Source organism: Nematolebias whitei, chromosome 21, assembly GCF_014905685.2.
Source record: "Nematolebias whitei isolate Nwh7 chromosome 21, NemWhi1, whole genome shotgun sequence".
In the NCBI taxonomy this organism is placed as follows: domain Eukaryota; kingdom Metazoa; phylum Chordata; class Actinopteri; order Cyprinodontiformes; family Rivulidae; genus Nematolebias; species Nematolebias whitei.
The window spans coordinates 32,631,503-32,646,188 of NC_056518.1; the positions used below are offsets into that span (position 1 = coordinate 32,631,503).

The window sequence follows — 14,686 nt, forward strand, 5'->3', positions numbered from 1 at the left end:
TTGGATGGATGGATGGATGGATGATGGATAGTTTGGATGGATGGATGATTGGATGGATGGATGGATGGAATAAAAGAAGGAAGTAATGGATGGATGGATGGATGGATGATGGATAGTTTGGATGGATGGATGATTGGATGGATGGATGGATGGAATAAAAGAAGGAAGTAATGGATGGATGGATGGATGGATGATGGATAGTTTGGATGGATGGATGATTGGATGGATGGATGGATGGAATAAAAGAAGGAAGTATGGATGGATGGATGGATGGATGGATGGAAGTATGGATGGATTGGATTTGGTGATAAGTTTGGTCTTCGGGGCCGGCATCAACACTGATCTAAACCAATAAATGTTTGAAGACCTAGCGTTCTTTAAAGGAATGCATGTTTCCCGCCGCCCTTCGTGACGGTTCAGACGAAGACTTCAGTCAAACCTCAGAAATGACCTTTTGCCTGATCTGTGCTGGGAATGACTCTCAGCTACTACTACTGTCTCCAGTGATCATGGTGCAAGAGGCAGGGTACATCCTGGATCACCACCACACGGCTATTTTCATCCCCCAACGCAAAGCAAAGAATTGGAAATACTCTCCATCCACCAGTCCCTCTGTCCGCCCGTGCACGTTGCCAGCATGACATCTTGAAAAGTAAGTGAGGTACCGACTCTCGTGTTGATGTGTGGCTGCGTTTAGGTGGAAAAAAGGTCACTTTTGAAAACTGGGTTGTCAAGTTCAAATCCAAGATGGCCGATGCATTTACAGCGCCTTGCCACAGTATCCACCCCTCTTGGCTTTATAGCCTTGACTTTTTTATTTTAATCTGCACTGTATGTGATTCTTCTGCACAAAATATTCTACGTTGGTGAAGTCAAAGGAGAAATAATATATAAAGTAACAAATTTTGGACAATAAACAACATGTGCACAAGTATTTACCACCTATAATGTTCTGGTTTAGAAATCACATACTTATTGAAATTAAGTCCACCTGTGTGCAATCTGTGTCACATGATCTGTCTGCACACACCTTTTCTGAAAGGCTCCAGAGGTTGCAGCACCATTAGGCAAGAGGCACCACTAACTAACCAACACCATGAAGGGGCTCTCAAAACAAGTCAGGGTTGGGTTATAAAAAATATCCAAACCCTCGGAGTACCATCAAATCCATTATCGTCAAACGGAAAGAACATGGTACCACAACAAACCTGCCAAGAGGGGGGGAGGAGGGCATTCCTCAGAGAGGCAACACTGAGACCAGAGGTGCCCTGGAGGAGCTGCAGAGGTCCCAGGCAGAGACTGGAGTACCTGTCCATATGACCACAATGACCCATACACTCCACAGAACTGGGCTTTATGGAAGAGCGGCCAGAAAAAAGCCTTTACGGACAAATATAGGAAGGTTTGTTTTGAGTTTGACCAGAGGCGTGTGGGAGAATCCCCAAATGTTTGGATGTATGGAAGAAGGTGCTCTGGTCAGATGAGACCAAAACTGAACTTCTCGGCCACCAAGAAAAGCTCTACATCTTCTGCAAAACTAACACATCTCATAACACCATCCCTACAGTGAAACATGGTGGTGGCTGCATCATGCTGTGGGGATGTTTTTCAGGGGCAGATGGATGGTGATAAATACAGTGATAGACTTCACCTTCTAACAGGACAGCGACCCGAAGCGTTCCACCAAAGCAACACTCGAGTGGTTTAAGGGGAACGGTGTAAATGTTTTGGAATGGTCTAGTCAAAGCCCAGACCTTAATCCAACGAGAATCTGTGGTCCGACTGGAAGATTGCTGTTCGCCAGCAGAAACCATCAAACTTGAAGGAGTTGGAGCAGTTTTATTGTGAGGAATGAAGAAAAATCCCAGTGGCGAGATGTGACGGACCGAGCCAAAGTGCGGCTGTGACTGTGGCAACACGTGGCTCTGCAAAGTCCTGAGGGGGTGAGTGGTTGTGCGCACTGAACAATCCTTTCACAAGGCACTGTGTGTGTAAACTGGACCCCTCTACAACTTCAAGGAACTGTTTGATTTCTTGATGCTATATGAAACTTCTGCTAAAATCCATCCAGTGCTTTTTGAAATATTTTGCTAACAAACAGACAGAGTTGATTCCATTGGTTACATTAGTTATTGGCAATCCTTCAAACACATCCTTGCGTTTTCAGTTAGTGCTCCACGTCCAAGCTTGGACCAGTCTCAGCTACTGCCGCGCCGACTTTTAGCTCGGTGTCTGTAAAATGAACAGACGTGAAGAGACTCCAGTCATGACACTGGGACGAACATGGCTGAGAAAGATAAATCTTTCAAAGAGTAAAAATGACACGAACACCAAAAGTCTCAGCAGGAATGTCCTGGATGAGCCGAACGTTTTGGAATATGAATTGTTGAAGTGGAACAAAAATTGATGATTGAGTTGTGTGCTGAAAAACGTACGGACGAAAACCGTTTCTCAGTGGAGTGAACGATTTACACACAAATATGACAAAGTGTGTTTGACACCAGAGTCCACGAGTCATCAGGTGGTGCTGTCCTTCACTGTGACTCACTCGTGTTAATATTTCTTTCTTCTATAATTCTGTCCACAGTGGATGCTTTTATTTTGAAAAAACAATATATGTATCCATTTATCTATTTTAAAGATTGTGCTGGACAAAGTACCACCCCCACATTTTCCTCCCGAACTCTCCCCTCACTGTCAGGGGCTGCCTAGCAACTGATGCCATAAATAAAACACGTGTGTGTGTGTGTGTGTGTGTGTGTTCTCGGGCATGTGATGGTAAACAGGGGGGGGGTGTTGCTTGTAGTGAACGTCAGTGAACTGTCATGTCTCCTCCACGCAGGCGGAGCGGGCGAGGCGTGACCGAGAGCACGGATGGCGAGCAACAACACGGCCAGCATCGCTCAGGCCAGGAAGCTGGTGGAGCAGCTGAAGATGGAGGCCAACATCGACAGGATCAAGGTGAACACACCTGATGTCTTTTATTTTCCTCCACAGGATGTTTATAAAGAACTCGAGTGAGAAAAACTGAAAAAATGTTGCTGTTTTTAAGGCCAGCAGGGATTTGACTTTATCTACAGTTGCAAATTAACACTCAGATCATCCCATGGGAAATAATCAGCAGTGCATTTTATATATTTACTTGTTTATTTACTTATTTATTTACTTATTTATTAATTTATTTACTTATTTAGTTATAATTTTCATTTATTAATTTACTTATTTATTTACTATTTAGTTATTATTTTCATCTATTTTATTTATTTACTTATTTGTTTACTTGTTTATTTACTTTTTTGTTTACTTATTTACTTTTTATTTAATTATTTAAAAATGTATTTAGTTATTAATTTTCATTTATTAATTTACTTATTAATTTACTTATTTAGTTATTGGTTGACATATTTGTTTATTTATTTACTTATTAATTAATAAATTCACTTATTTTATTGATGTATTTATTATGGTGTTAAAGTAAACACAGCCATTCATGACAAAGAGCCTCAAACCCTTTAAAGCTGCTCTGTTTTGTTCAGTAGTCCCAGTAAACCTCGTGAAAACACGAAGATTTCCACCACAGGGCCTAAATCTCAGGCCTCGTGGGTCGTGTTGACCCCAGGGCAGCAGCAGGGTTGTTGGTTCAAACGCTCCTGTCGGCTCTCAGTAACTTTGCTGCCCTCTAGTGTTCATTAGGGGGAAATTCGACCCATTGAAAACCATCTGTGGGGGAGCGGTGGTGAAGAGGTTGGAGAAGGCAAGCCTGAGCTCAGGGGGTGGGTGGTAAAGGTGAAGCACACCTGCCTCCACCCACATTTGTGCTGCTTAGAACCCTTGAGCAAGGCCCAAGTAGAGAACCAAGTTGAAAAGATGTTTTTTACAGCTGCTGCAGAAGCTCATTGTGGTCACCATGGTAACTACACACCTGGCTGTCACTCCATGGCTTGGCAGACTGAAAAGTAAGTCTCAGCAAGCAGTCGGTGTGAGAACTAACTTTCTAACAGTCTTAATATTTTTAACTGCGCTGCAGAAGACTGATGTGTTTTTGTTTCAGCGTTTGTCACGAGAGTTAAAACGAATCTTTGATTTCTGTTTCTAAGACGAAGTTTTTAACTCGGAGATAACTCGGCTGTTCTGCAGCAGTGAGACGCAGCGGGTGAAGAGAAAAGAGACAAAAGAATCGACCTTTTGAAGCATAATTCAAACCGACACGTTGTGAAAGTAACAAGAGTTGGTTTGCAAAAGTTTTAATAATTTATTAAATAGTTGTAAATATTTGGGGCGTACTGATCTTTGCTCAGACCGAGTACAAATAAAAACATTTCAGTTTCAGTAGTTGCCAAGAGTACTTAATGTTAGTATTTAAACATTTCACAATGACTTTACAAACACATTTATTTTATTAATAACTCATCGATCAGCGTCTTAACATCAGCTGTTTATTCTAAAATATCTCTAAACTACGGATATTTTTTATGTTTTATCCTCCATTACGTGTAAAGTAGAAGAGGAAATGACATCACCAAGCAAAAAGTGGTATTGGTTTGAAGTACTGGAGTGTTTTTATGAGCACCAGTATGAATATGTGACGCTGGTATCGAGACACCACTGATAAATATTTTTTATTCACAGACGTAAATAAGATTTTAAATATTAATTTTATGGTTTGTGTTGTTAGACATCAATGAACTGATTTTATGTTGCCCATCGAACTCGGTGAACTCTCCTCACACATTCGAACACCTTTAATTATTACAACAAGGTCACAGGACGGGTGTGCAGCGGAGAGCATCCTGTGCTCCAGCATCAACGTGTGGCATGGAGGCTGCACAGAAGATGTTGGAGTCAGCCTCCCCACCATCACAGACATCTACACCTCCAGATGCAGGAAGAGGACCACCTGCATCATGAAGGACCACACTCACCCAGCACACACACTTTTTGCCCCACTCCCCTCAGGAAGGAGGTTGAGGAGCATTAAATGTAGAACCACTAGACTGAGGAACAGCTTCTACCCTGAGGCTGTTAGACTCATGAATCTCTAACCAGGAGAATCACTGTGCTGACATGTGACTTATCCACGCTGCTGACTTCTTACCGTTTGCTGCTGTTTCCACACCCACCTGCTCACAGCAGACTCATGTTCAGGCTGCTGTTTAATACACTGACTTGTGTGAACGTTTATGAAGCATTCTCACTTTTGTGATCCATTTTCCTTCCGTACGATTTTAGCATCTTTCTCATCCTGCAGTTTTCAAACTATTTCACCAAATCATAATCAAAACGTTCGGCTCTTACAGGACAATCCTGCTCTGACTTTTGGTTTTGGTGCAACTTTAGCTTTTTTAAATATTTAGCCTTTTCTGTCATTTTGTTCTCATGGAAAATGAATTGAGCTCATTTTCCATCCTTCAAAAATCTTTAGATCTGTTTACAACCTTTTCCTGTTCCTTTTCACATTTTGTTCTGCTTCAGCTTCTTTCAGCTTCCTTGTGCAAATTTAAACATTTTCAGCTACTTTCAGCTCATTTCAGCTGTTTATTTTTTTTAGCTGTTTTTTGTGCTCCTTTTAGATTCTTTCCACTAACTACAACATTTTTGGGCTTCTTCTAACTTCTTCAGCTTGTTATGCTTCTTTCAGCTTATTTCTGCAAGTTTCAGCTTTTTTAACTACTATTTAGCTGTTTTTTATGCTAATTAAAGCTGTTTCAGCTAATTCAACATGTTTTTGCACTAATTTCAACATTTTTCAGCCTAATTCAGCAAAAATGTGCTTTCTCCACTTCCATGTGGTAATTTAAGCTTCTTTCTACTTTTTTTAGCTACATTTCAGCTGTTTTTTTTTTTTTGTGTGTGTGGCTTTTTTCAGATAATTTCCACTTGTTCGTGTTCATTTCTGCTTCTTTCGGCCTAATTTGGCAAATGTGTTCTTTCTGCTAATTTAAGCTTGTTCTACCTTTTTAAGAATTTTCTAGCTAATTTCAACTGTTTTCATCCATCCATCCATCCATTTTCTTTACCCGTTTATTCCATTTTGGGTCACGGGGGTCGCTGGTGCCCATGTCCAGCAATCACTGTGCGAGGGGCGGGGGACACCCTGGACAGGTCGCAAGTCCATCACAGGGACACATAGAGACAAACGAGACAAACAACCATTCACTCTCTCACTCACAACTAGGGACAATTTTAGAGTTACCAATCAGCCTAACATGCATGTTTTTGGTCTGTGGGAGGAAACCGGAGCACCCGGGGAAAACCCACGCATGCACGGAGAGAACATGCAAACTCCACCCAGAAAGGCCCCTGGACCGGGGTTTGAACCAAGGACCTGCTCGCTGAGAGGCAGCAGCTCTACCAGTTGCGCCACCGTGCTGCCCAGCTGTTTTCAGTTAAATTTAATTTTTTTTGCCACTTTCAGCCTAAATAACTTCTTTCTGCTTATTTCAGCTTGTGCTGCGCCTTTCAGCTTATTTCTGCAAGTTTCAGCCGTTTTGCTATTTCAGTTACTATTTAGCTGTTTTTATGCTAATTTTAGCTTTTTCAGCTAATCCACATTTGTTTAGCTAATTTCAGCTCTTTCCACTTCCTTCTAGTATTCAAGCTTCTTCTGCCTTTTCAGCTGCTTTTCAGCTAATTTAAGCTTTTTTCTCATTTTCTGCTTATTTAAAACTATTTGCAAATATCTGTTCTTTCTTCTTTATTCTGTTAATTTTAAGCTTGTTCTTCCATTTCAGCTACAATTCAGCACATTTTTAGCTAATTTCAGCTCTTTCTCAGCAAGGTCTTCTGCAATAAGCATTCACAGTACATTTTTGCAGGAAATGCAGTTTCTCTATATAACTTTCATATTGTTTAGTGTATATTTGATTTACTGTTTATACTTGATATTTTTGCTATTGGGTGTAACTGGGACCCTGGCTGCACAGTTTCGTTCCACCTCACGTACCTCGTGTGATGTGGACGACCGTAAAGAACCATGACCTTTCATCACGCATGTTTTGCCTCCTGTCTTTTATTGTTTTATGGGTGAGTGTATCGCAGCTTGGCCCCGTCCAGTCGATGGTCCAACAGGAACTGGTAAACGAGCCGTCTGTCTGATTCCAGGTGTCTAAAGCAGTGGCGGACCTGATGTCTTACTGCGAAGCTCACGCCAAAGAGGACCCTCTGTTGTCGCCGGTGCCAGCGTCGGAGAACCCGTTCAGGGAGAAGAAGTTCTTCTGTGCCGTCCTGTAAACTCCACACGGCCCTTCAGCCGCCAACATTCAGCACGAAGGTTCAAAACTCACTGAAATCTTCTACTGGGACGGCGTGGCAATTTGTTTTGCCCAGTTTGGCACTTAAAGAGTGAAAAAGTTAAAACATGTAACCAGTAAACATGTTGGGGTTTGTTGGGATCGTGCAGCACGATGAGGGGATGTTGGCGATGATGGGATTAAAAATCGCCCGGTGGTGTAACGGGCGATGGGACGACCAGCCACCAAGTCGTCAGCTTGTATCGTGTACAAATAAAAGGGTTCAAGCAGTTCGTTGTTCTTGTGGGGGTTCTGTTCAACGGTTTGTGGGGTTCAGCCACGAGACGGCGCCTGATTACGGCATTAAGGTTGTTGGATTTAGTTCGTTCCACTTTCACCAAAACTTCTTTGTGTAACTTTACGAGGTCATTTCTGAGGCCGCCGCCTTCTTCCTCTTTCATCTGTTTTTCTAAAAGCAACGTGTCCGTGAACTCTTTTAACGGGGACGTCGTTGCCGTTACGCCTTTCTGAAAATATGTGCATCATGGATCAGACTCGGTTCGTCTCCTTCCTGTTTCTAAGATCTGTACCAAACAACGTGTGCGGAGCTGTGACTTCTCCGTGTTTGTGTTCGCATCATTAGTCACTGCATGGACACGATTTTATCCTCCTTGGTGCACGGGAGGGAAAATGTTAAAGTGAAACGATTCAAGTCCCCAAAATGCTGATTTTAAAATCAGGGTTTCTTCCGAGTGTTTGTGGTTAAAACACTAAATGCCAATTTAAATGTAGAAATAAAACAACTAGACAACACGACCACGAATGTGTGTTCTGAAAACTCTGTTTACAAAAATTCTTTGGAGGTCTTTAAGTTTTTATTTTGTTATCAACACCAGTTATGAAAGTGTTGTATAAATGTAAATGAAAACAAGAATGTGACGATTGACAAACTCAAGACACCGACAGTTTATTCACAACAAAACGTAGTAAAAAAATCTAACGGTTAAATTAAGAATACCATTTAAGGTCATTTTAAGATTTACGTCAGCAGATCCTTGTTTTCCTCAGAGTTCTTCTACCACAGGTTCTAAAACAGGGGCGAGACCCCCAGGGGGCTGCGGAGTCTTTGCATGGGGTATGTATGACCACTGCCATTATTTATAATTTTATTTTCAGGCCTAAATATGGCAAGAAAAATAAAAGTTTAGACGTTTCCACTGGGACTTGTTTTTGTGACGGACGGCGCAGAGAGAAGAGGAGGCTCACTTTAAAGAATTTTAAATCTTCTTACTTTAAAACTGTTAAGAACCGAGCTCCACTTTACATTAAAGAACTTGGTGTTCTGAAACAGAGCTCACCAGCTGCACATCCTTTCCAGCCTGATCCAGAAACTGTGTCTAAAAGCAGAACGAAAGGAAGATCTTTCAGTTACCAGGCTCCGCTCTTGTGGAACCAACTTCCAGTTTCTGTCCGTGACACCGACACCCTGTTTACTAAGGCTGAACACATTCCTTTTTGATAAATCCTATAGTTGGGGTTGGCTTGGGTTTCCTGAGCTGTCCCTTAGTTCTGCTGCTATAGGCTTCGACTGCTGGAGGACAAACTGACCACATCATCTCTCGCTGCTGCTGTCTTCACTCGCTCTACTCTTCATGTTTTATTATTTGTAATTACATCATTTATATGTTATTTACATGTTATATTTATATTTTATTTATATATATTTTATTTATATTTAGTTTATATGTTATATTTATATAATCATTTATATGTTTTACTTTATTTTTTTTCCCACATAAACTACACCTAGACCATATAAACTATACCTGGACCATAGAAACTACACTTGGACCATAGGAACTACACCTGGACCATAGGAACTACACCTGGACCATAGAAACTATACCTGGACCATAGAAACTACACCTGGACCATAGAAACTACACTTGGACCATAGAAACTACACCTGGACCATATAAACTATACCTGGATCATAGAAACTACACTTGGACCATAGGAACTACACCTGGACCATATAAACTATACCTGGACCATAGAAACTACACCTGGACCATAGAAACTACACCTGGACCATATAAACTACTTTGTACACCTGGACCATAGAAACTACACCTGGACCATATAAAATACACCCGGCCCACAGAAACTACACCTGGACCATTCTACAGTTGGACCATTCTACACCTGGACCATAGAAACTACACTTGGACCATAGAAACTACACTTGGACCATAGAAACTACACCTGGACCATAGAAACTACACTTGGACCATAGAAACTACACCTGGACCATAGGAACTACACTTGGACCATAGAAACTACACCTGAGCATAACACAACACAGCATCAGGTTTAGTTGCTTTTTAATGTGAAATAAAAAACTTAAATGTCTAAATGAGTTGAACACTTTTATATTTTAATAACAAAAACTGTGAGATAATTTGACATACAATAACATAAACACTGCTTCCACGTCATTTGAACTGTAAACAAACACGTTTGTCACGGTAAAGACTTCAGAACATGAAAACGGTGAACAATAAAAATAAAGGCCTGTATTCCTCGATAAAAATAATCCCCTTTTTACATCCGAATTTTAATCTACAATCATCTGAGACGTGACGGTTGGAGCCATTTTGGTCAAACCTTAAAGTAAAATGTGATCTCGCGTGACTCCGAAAGATCTTTTAGCCCTCGAACTATGTGTCGTGAGTGACTGTCAGCTACTACCACACCAAAGTTTAGCTCAATTCAATTCAATTTATCCATTTTCATGTAGACTACAATTAATTATCGCATCCATTTTGGCCATTATTTATGTTCAATTATATATTTTTCTTAAAGTTGCATTAAACTCCATAAAGTAGGCTAGACTGAGATATTTTGCTGACAGACAAGTCAGAGAGGCTACATTTTAAAGCTCTCAGATAACTATTTCAGTCTCGAATCTGTAAAGTTTATTGAGTTAAAGCTATTTTTGCATTCGCTTTCTGTGGCGGCCATCTTGAATTGGCTCATTAATAAATCGTCTCTTCAGTTTTATTAAAATCTGTTTAGTAATTCATTAAATAGTTTGCTAGCCTTACCAACAAATGAACACGCACAAAGGCAAAAACTTTAGTGCTTCGACGTGATTTATGTCAAATGAGAAAAAACTGTTTTTATCCAGCACGTCACTGCAATAAAATCACTGTTTATTATTTTTAAATTATGAATAATAATAAAACATGATCACAAAAAAAGCTTCATGTCAGAAGTGGGATTCGAACCCACGCCTCCAGGGGAGACTGCGACCTGAACGCAGCGCCTTAGACCGCTCGGCCATCCTGACTTATGCGAACACCGACATACAAACTTTTATATAATAATAAAAAGCGATGTGTGGTCGTCGTATTTCAGATTACAGATTATCATCAGAAACATCTTTTAGAGTTTCTGATGCTGCTCCGTGGAGGAACATTCAGACACTTTCAGGGCCTGGTTCCGGTGGGGGGGCACCGGAAGAGGTCGCTGGTCCAGCTGTTGGATGTCACGTGCTTACATGACGTCTGGTCGGAACACGGTGAACCCACGGAGCTTCACCTCTCACCTGGTTCACTGACAGCTGTAATCCTGCAGATGGACCGGCGCTGCCACACCTGTCGCTGCAGCAGGTGGAGCTCGATGCGGCTGAACTTTGCTGATGTTTCACGTCCGAGCGACAGGAAGTAGCTGCTAGCCGGCCCCGCGGTTCGTCCTCTTCAAGCACTGTAAGTAATTTTGTTTATTCCACTAAAGAACAAATGTTCTGCTCTGACTTGTTGCTTCAGGGCCAGTTAGCTCCTGTGGTGAACTACAAAAGCTAATGCTAGCTGCTAGCTTGGTTTTGTGTGTTTCGGTGAAGCGGGTTAGCTTGTTGTTGTTAGCATCAGACTCTTGTTCGGATTGTGTGGGAATGATTAGTCGGGATTAAATCACATAAACCCGTTTTGTTCACATGGGATGCAAACTTGAACCTAACGAATGTTTTATAGCGATTAATGTGCTAAAAATGGGGTGCCCCGCGGGAGTTCCGGGTTCGAATCCCGGCCGATGCAACAGATGTTTAGCTGCCCACTGCGCCACCTGGGTGTATCTCATGTGCGATGAGTTAAATGCAGAGAACTAATTCCGTGGTTGTAGCTGAGCATCATCCCCAAGACGTACTCTGAGAGCTAATTCCTGCATATTATCCCTAAAACATTGTTGTCTGTTAGCAAAATATCTCATGAACCATTCGACCATTTTTACTAAACCCGAAAAGTATGAAACAAATAAAGAGTCTATGAATTGTTCTTTGATCAACATGTACTTATCATTGAACATAGAAACTACACAAGCATATTCATTATTAATAATTATTATTAAAATGTTAACCTTTATTTACACAGGTTAGTCTCATGAGGACTCATTTACAAGAGAGACCTGTTTTAGACAAATAACATATAGAGTACAGGCAACAGTATAAAAATATAGTGTTATAAAAACACTGTTAGCAGCATGGTCCTGTTAGTTAACAGAAGTAATAGTTAGTTATTAATAACTGTTATCCAGAACTATCATGCAAAGGAAACATTAGTCAAACTAAATGGGGACAATTTGTGATTAATTGTGTATCAAAGAAAAACTATTTCTCATTTTTGCATCAGTGTTTCAGAACCCTTCTCAGCTTCAGATTGTCAGTAAAATATTATGTTTTAGTGCCATCTATCTTTTAATTGAGTGCTGTGAGCCCAGATGTGTTAATGCACTTTAATGGTCAAATCAGCTGCATTTCTTCGGGGCGATGCAGCAAAATGAAGCTGATTCAGATGCTCCAGGTGAGATGGATAAAGGTGGCAGGCTATGGCAAGCTGATTGTGTCATTAACAGCCTCTTTTACCTATTACACGACACAACGGCATGCCATACTACTCCAGTGCCCTCTAGTGGCTGAAAATGGTAGTGCTCAATATTTTCCATGTCAGAATGAATGAAAACGGTCATCTCTGCCAAAAATTGGTTTATAAAAAACAAATCATGAACAAGTCGCAGGGAATGTAAATTATGCAACAATCTGCAACTGATAAACGATCTTAGTTATTACCAACCTCACTGGTACAGAAGTGTTTTGCTGTTTTAAGTGTTGTGACAAATGATTTTAATAAACGTGTGTTTATTGTGTAATCTCAGCCTCATGGACTCTTTCGCTCCACATAACTTCTCCTGGGTGGATCCTGGTAAACTGGCCGGACTGGCCTTGCCCAGGATGCCGTGTGAGTATCGGTACCTGCTGGACAATGGGATCAGACACCTGGTTTGCCTGTGCGAGAGGAAACCGCCTCACCACGACTCGTGTCCCGAGCTGCAGCTTCACCACGTTAAGATCGCAGACTTCACTCCTCCTTCGCCCGCTCAGATCGATCGATTCCTCTCTGTGGTGGAAAACGCCAACGCCAAGGGAGAGGTAACGTGTTGTTCACGTTCTCTTTGGCAGCAGGAACGTTTATCTGGGCCCAAGTCTTTCTGAGCCACCTTCACTGTCACACGTTGATTGTGAAACCAAAAGTTGCCCTAAAATTCTTCTATAACTTCAAAAAAAAAGCAAATCTTGAAAGAATACGTCGCCCGCTGCTTTTCACGCCAGAGTTTTAAATTAAAATCATATTTGAGATATGGGCGCTTTGCTCTAACCTTGTAATCAGGGGAGTGGTGGTGCAGAGGTTAGAGAAGGAGAAGGTCACCGGTTCAACCCCCTGAACCGACAACATCAAAATGTGGGTGGAAATGGTGATTTGCTCCACTCTGTGCCCTTGAGCAAGGTTCTTAACCCCCACCATCTGCTCCTCGGGCGCCCCAGATGGCAGCTCTCTGCTCCACAGGGGGCCGTGGTTGCGTCAGGAAGGACATCCCGTTCCATTTAGCTCAATATGTGAAACATTCATGCTAAAGTTCATTCAACCTTTATTTATACAGGTTAGTCCCATTGAGCCTCGCATGCTAACTTTGACTGTCATTTGTTGATAAATGATAACTTCCTGAAAGTTTAACGAACATCAGACATGTGATGAATAAAACCTGACGCAGCTTCAGCTCTTTGTGCGACGCGCCCAACCACCCGTCTTAACACGGTGCACTGCAGGGTGTGTGGCACGCTGCAGATTTACTCCGAGCTTTGTTTTGTTTGTCGTCAGGGTGTGGCGGTTCACTGCATGCACGGTCATGGACGAACTGGGACCATGCTGGCCTGCTACCTGGTGAAGAAGAGGAAGCTTTCTGGTATCGACGCGATCAAAGAGATACGCCGGCTGAGACCAGGCTCCATTGAAACCAGCGAACAGGAGAAGGCAGTGGTTCAGTTTTATCAGCGCACTAAATAACTTAAATTCAACACAACGTGTGCAGTTAATAAACGTGGTTGGGCCTCAGATACTCCAAATATTTACTTCATTTTCTATCATTTGAATATAAAGAAGCTGTTTTCAGATGGATAATATTAGTTAGTAAATCAAAATACCTTTTTTTTATGTTAACCTGTCCGAGGCCTCGTCCACACAGGAACAGAGTTTTGGGAATACGCAAAAAGTTTTTATGTTTCAGTTTTGTGTCGAGCCTCTAAATGGTGTTTATCCATACGTGAGGAAATGTTGAAACGCCACCCTCGAGTTATAAACACGTGATTATAACGCCAAATAATCCAAGACCAAAAAGGTTTTTATCGTTTATTGAACTAACAATAAAAAAAACAATGTTAGAGAAAAGAAACTAGAATGTAGTGCAATTATATATTTAAAAATGTGAGGAGAGAGATTAGTTTAAAAATAACAACATATATATAGAAAGAATTTATCCTAAAATATTTTAAACAGAGTTTACCCTCCCAGCTGTCCCTGGCTGAGTACTGGGACTAAAACACGCCCAGTTAGAGAAACATGATGGTTCATTTATAAATGCAGTCTAATCAATCAATTGATTATAATAACAATAAAGGAGCAAAATATTCATGGGGTGAATAATTTTTACATACCAGGGGTGAGCCACATTAATTTTTACTAATCAATATATGGTAACCGAAGGGACGCACAGAGAACTGGAAAATAAATATTCCTTAAGACAAAAATTCTTAGATGAAAAAAATCAAAACTTTTCAGACATTTTTGTTGTTGCAGCATAGTTAGCATGCTCAATAAAAATATGTACCCCCATAAACTTTAGACATACTTTCTGTAAACTGGCTCTTGTGATGATATATTAGCTTAAAAATGGGGGGGGGATAAATAAATAAAAAATAAAATTAAAAAGGTATACATTTCCTTTTTGGAGTCTTTAAGGTTCAGTTTAATTCTGTAAACACAAAAGTTACATGTAACATTTTAGTAGGCGGGGCTGAGCTCTCTGTTCTGTTAACTGGGCGGGGCTCTCTGTTCTCTGTTCTGTTA

The 14,686-nt window shown here is 41.1% G+C and overlaps 2 protein-coding genes and 1 non-coding gene across 3 annotated transcripts in view; 2 read left to right on the top strand and 1 right to left on the bottom strand.

Annotated features, from left to right (window-relative positions):
- The window catches only part of gng2 (guanine nucleotide binding protein (G protein), gamma 2), a 21,212-nt gene extending 13,700 nt beyond the window's left edge, over nt 1-7,512 (top strand). The window contains exons 2-3 of the mRNA XM_037695150.1: nt 2,843-2,961; nt 7,102-7,512. Coding sequence (XP_037551078.1) covers nt 2,875-2,961; nt 7,102-7,230 — 216 coding nt within the window. The 5' untranslated portion in view covers nt 2,843-2,874 and the 3' untranslated portion in view covers nt 7,231-7,512. The remainder of the gene's footprint in view (nt 1-2,842; nt 2,962-7,101) is intronic.
- A 2,986-nt stretch (nt 7,513-10,498) lies between these two features.
- Nucleotides 10,499-10,581, bottom strand: trnal-cag. Its single transcript has one exon. It is a non-coding gene; the product is annotated as a tRNA-Leu (tRNA).
- A 199-nt stretch (nt 10,582-10,780) lies between these two features.
- dusp23b (dual specificity phosphatase 23b) lies at nt 10,781-14,627 on the top strand. Its single transcript, XM_037695443.1, has 3 exons — nt 10,781-10,999; nt 12,441-12,714; nt 13,442-14,627. Exons 2-3 carry the CDS (start codon nt 12,445-12,447, stop codon nt 13,625-13,627), a joined length of 456 nt encoding a protein of 151 aa, XP_037551371.1. The 5' UTR covers nt 10,781-10,999; nt 12,441-12,444; the 3' UTR covers nt 13,628-14,627.
- The last annotated feature ends 59 nt before the right edge of the window (nt 14,628-14,686 follow it).

Excerpts from the sequence above, each read along its gene's own strand:
- dusp23b (XM_037695443.1), top strand. The coding sequence starts at position 12,445 with ATGGACTCTTTCGCTCCACATAACTTCTCCTGGGTGGATCCTGGTAAA. Across the intron at positions 12,715-13,441 it reads ACGCCAACGCCAAGGGAGAG|GGTGTGGCGGTTCACTGCAT; the intron begins GTAACGTGTTGT and ends GTTTGTCGTCAG.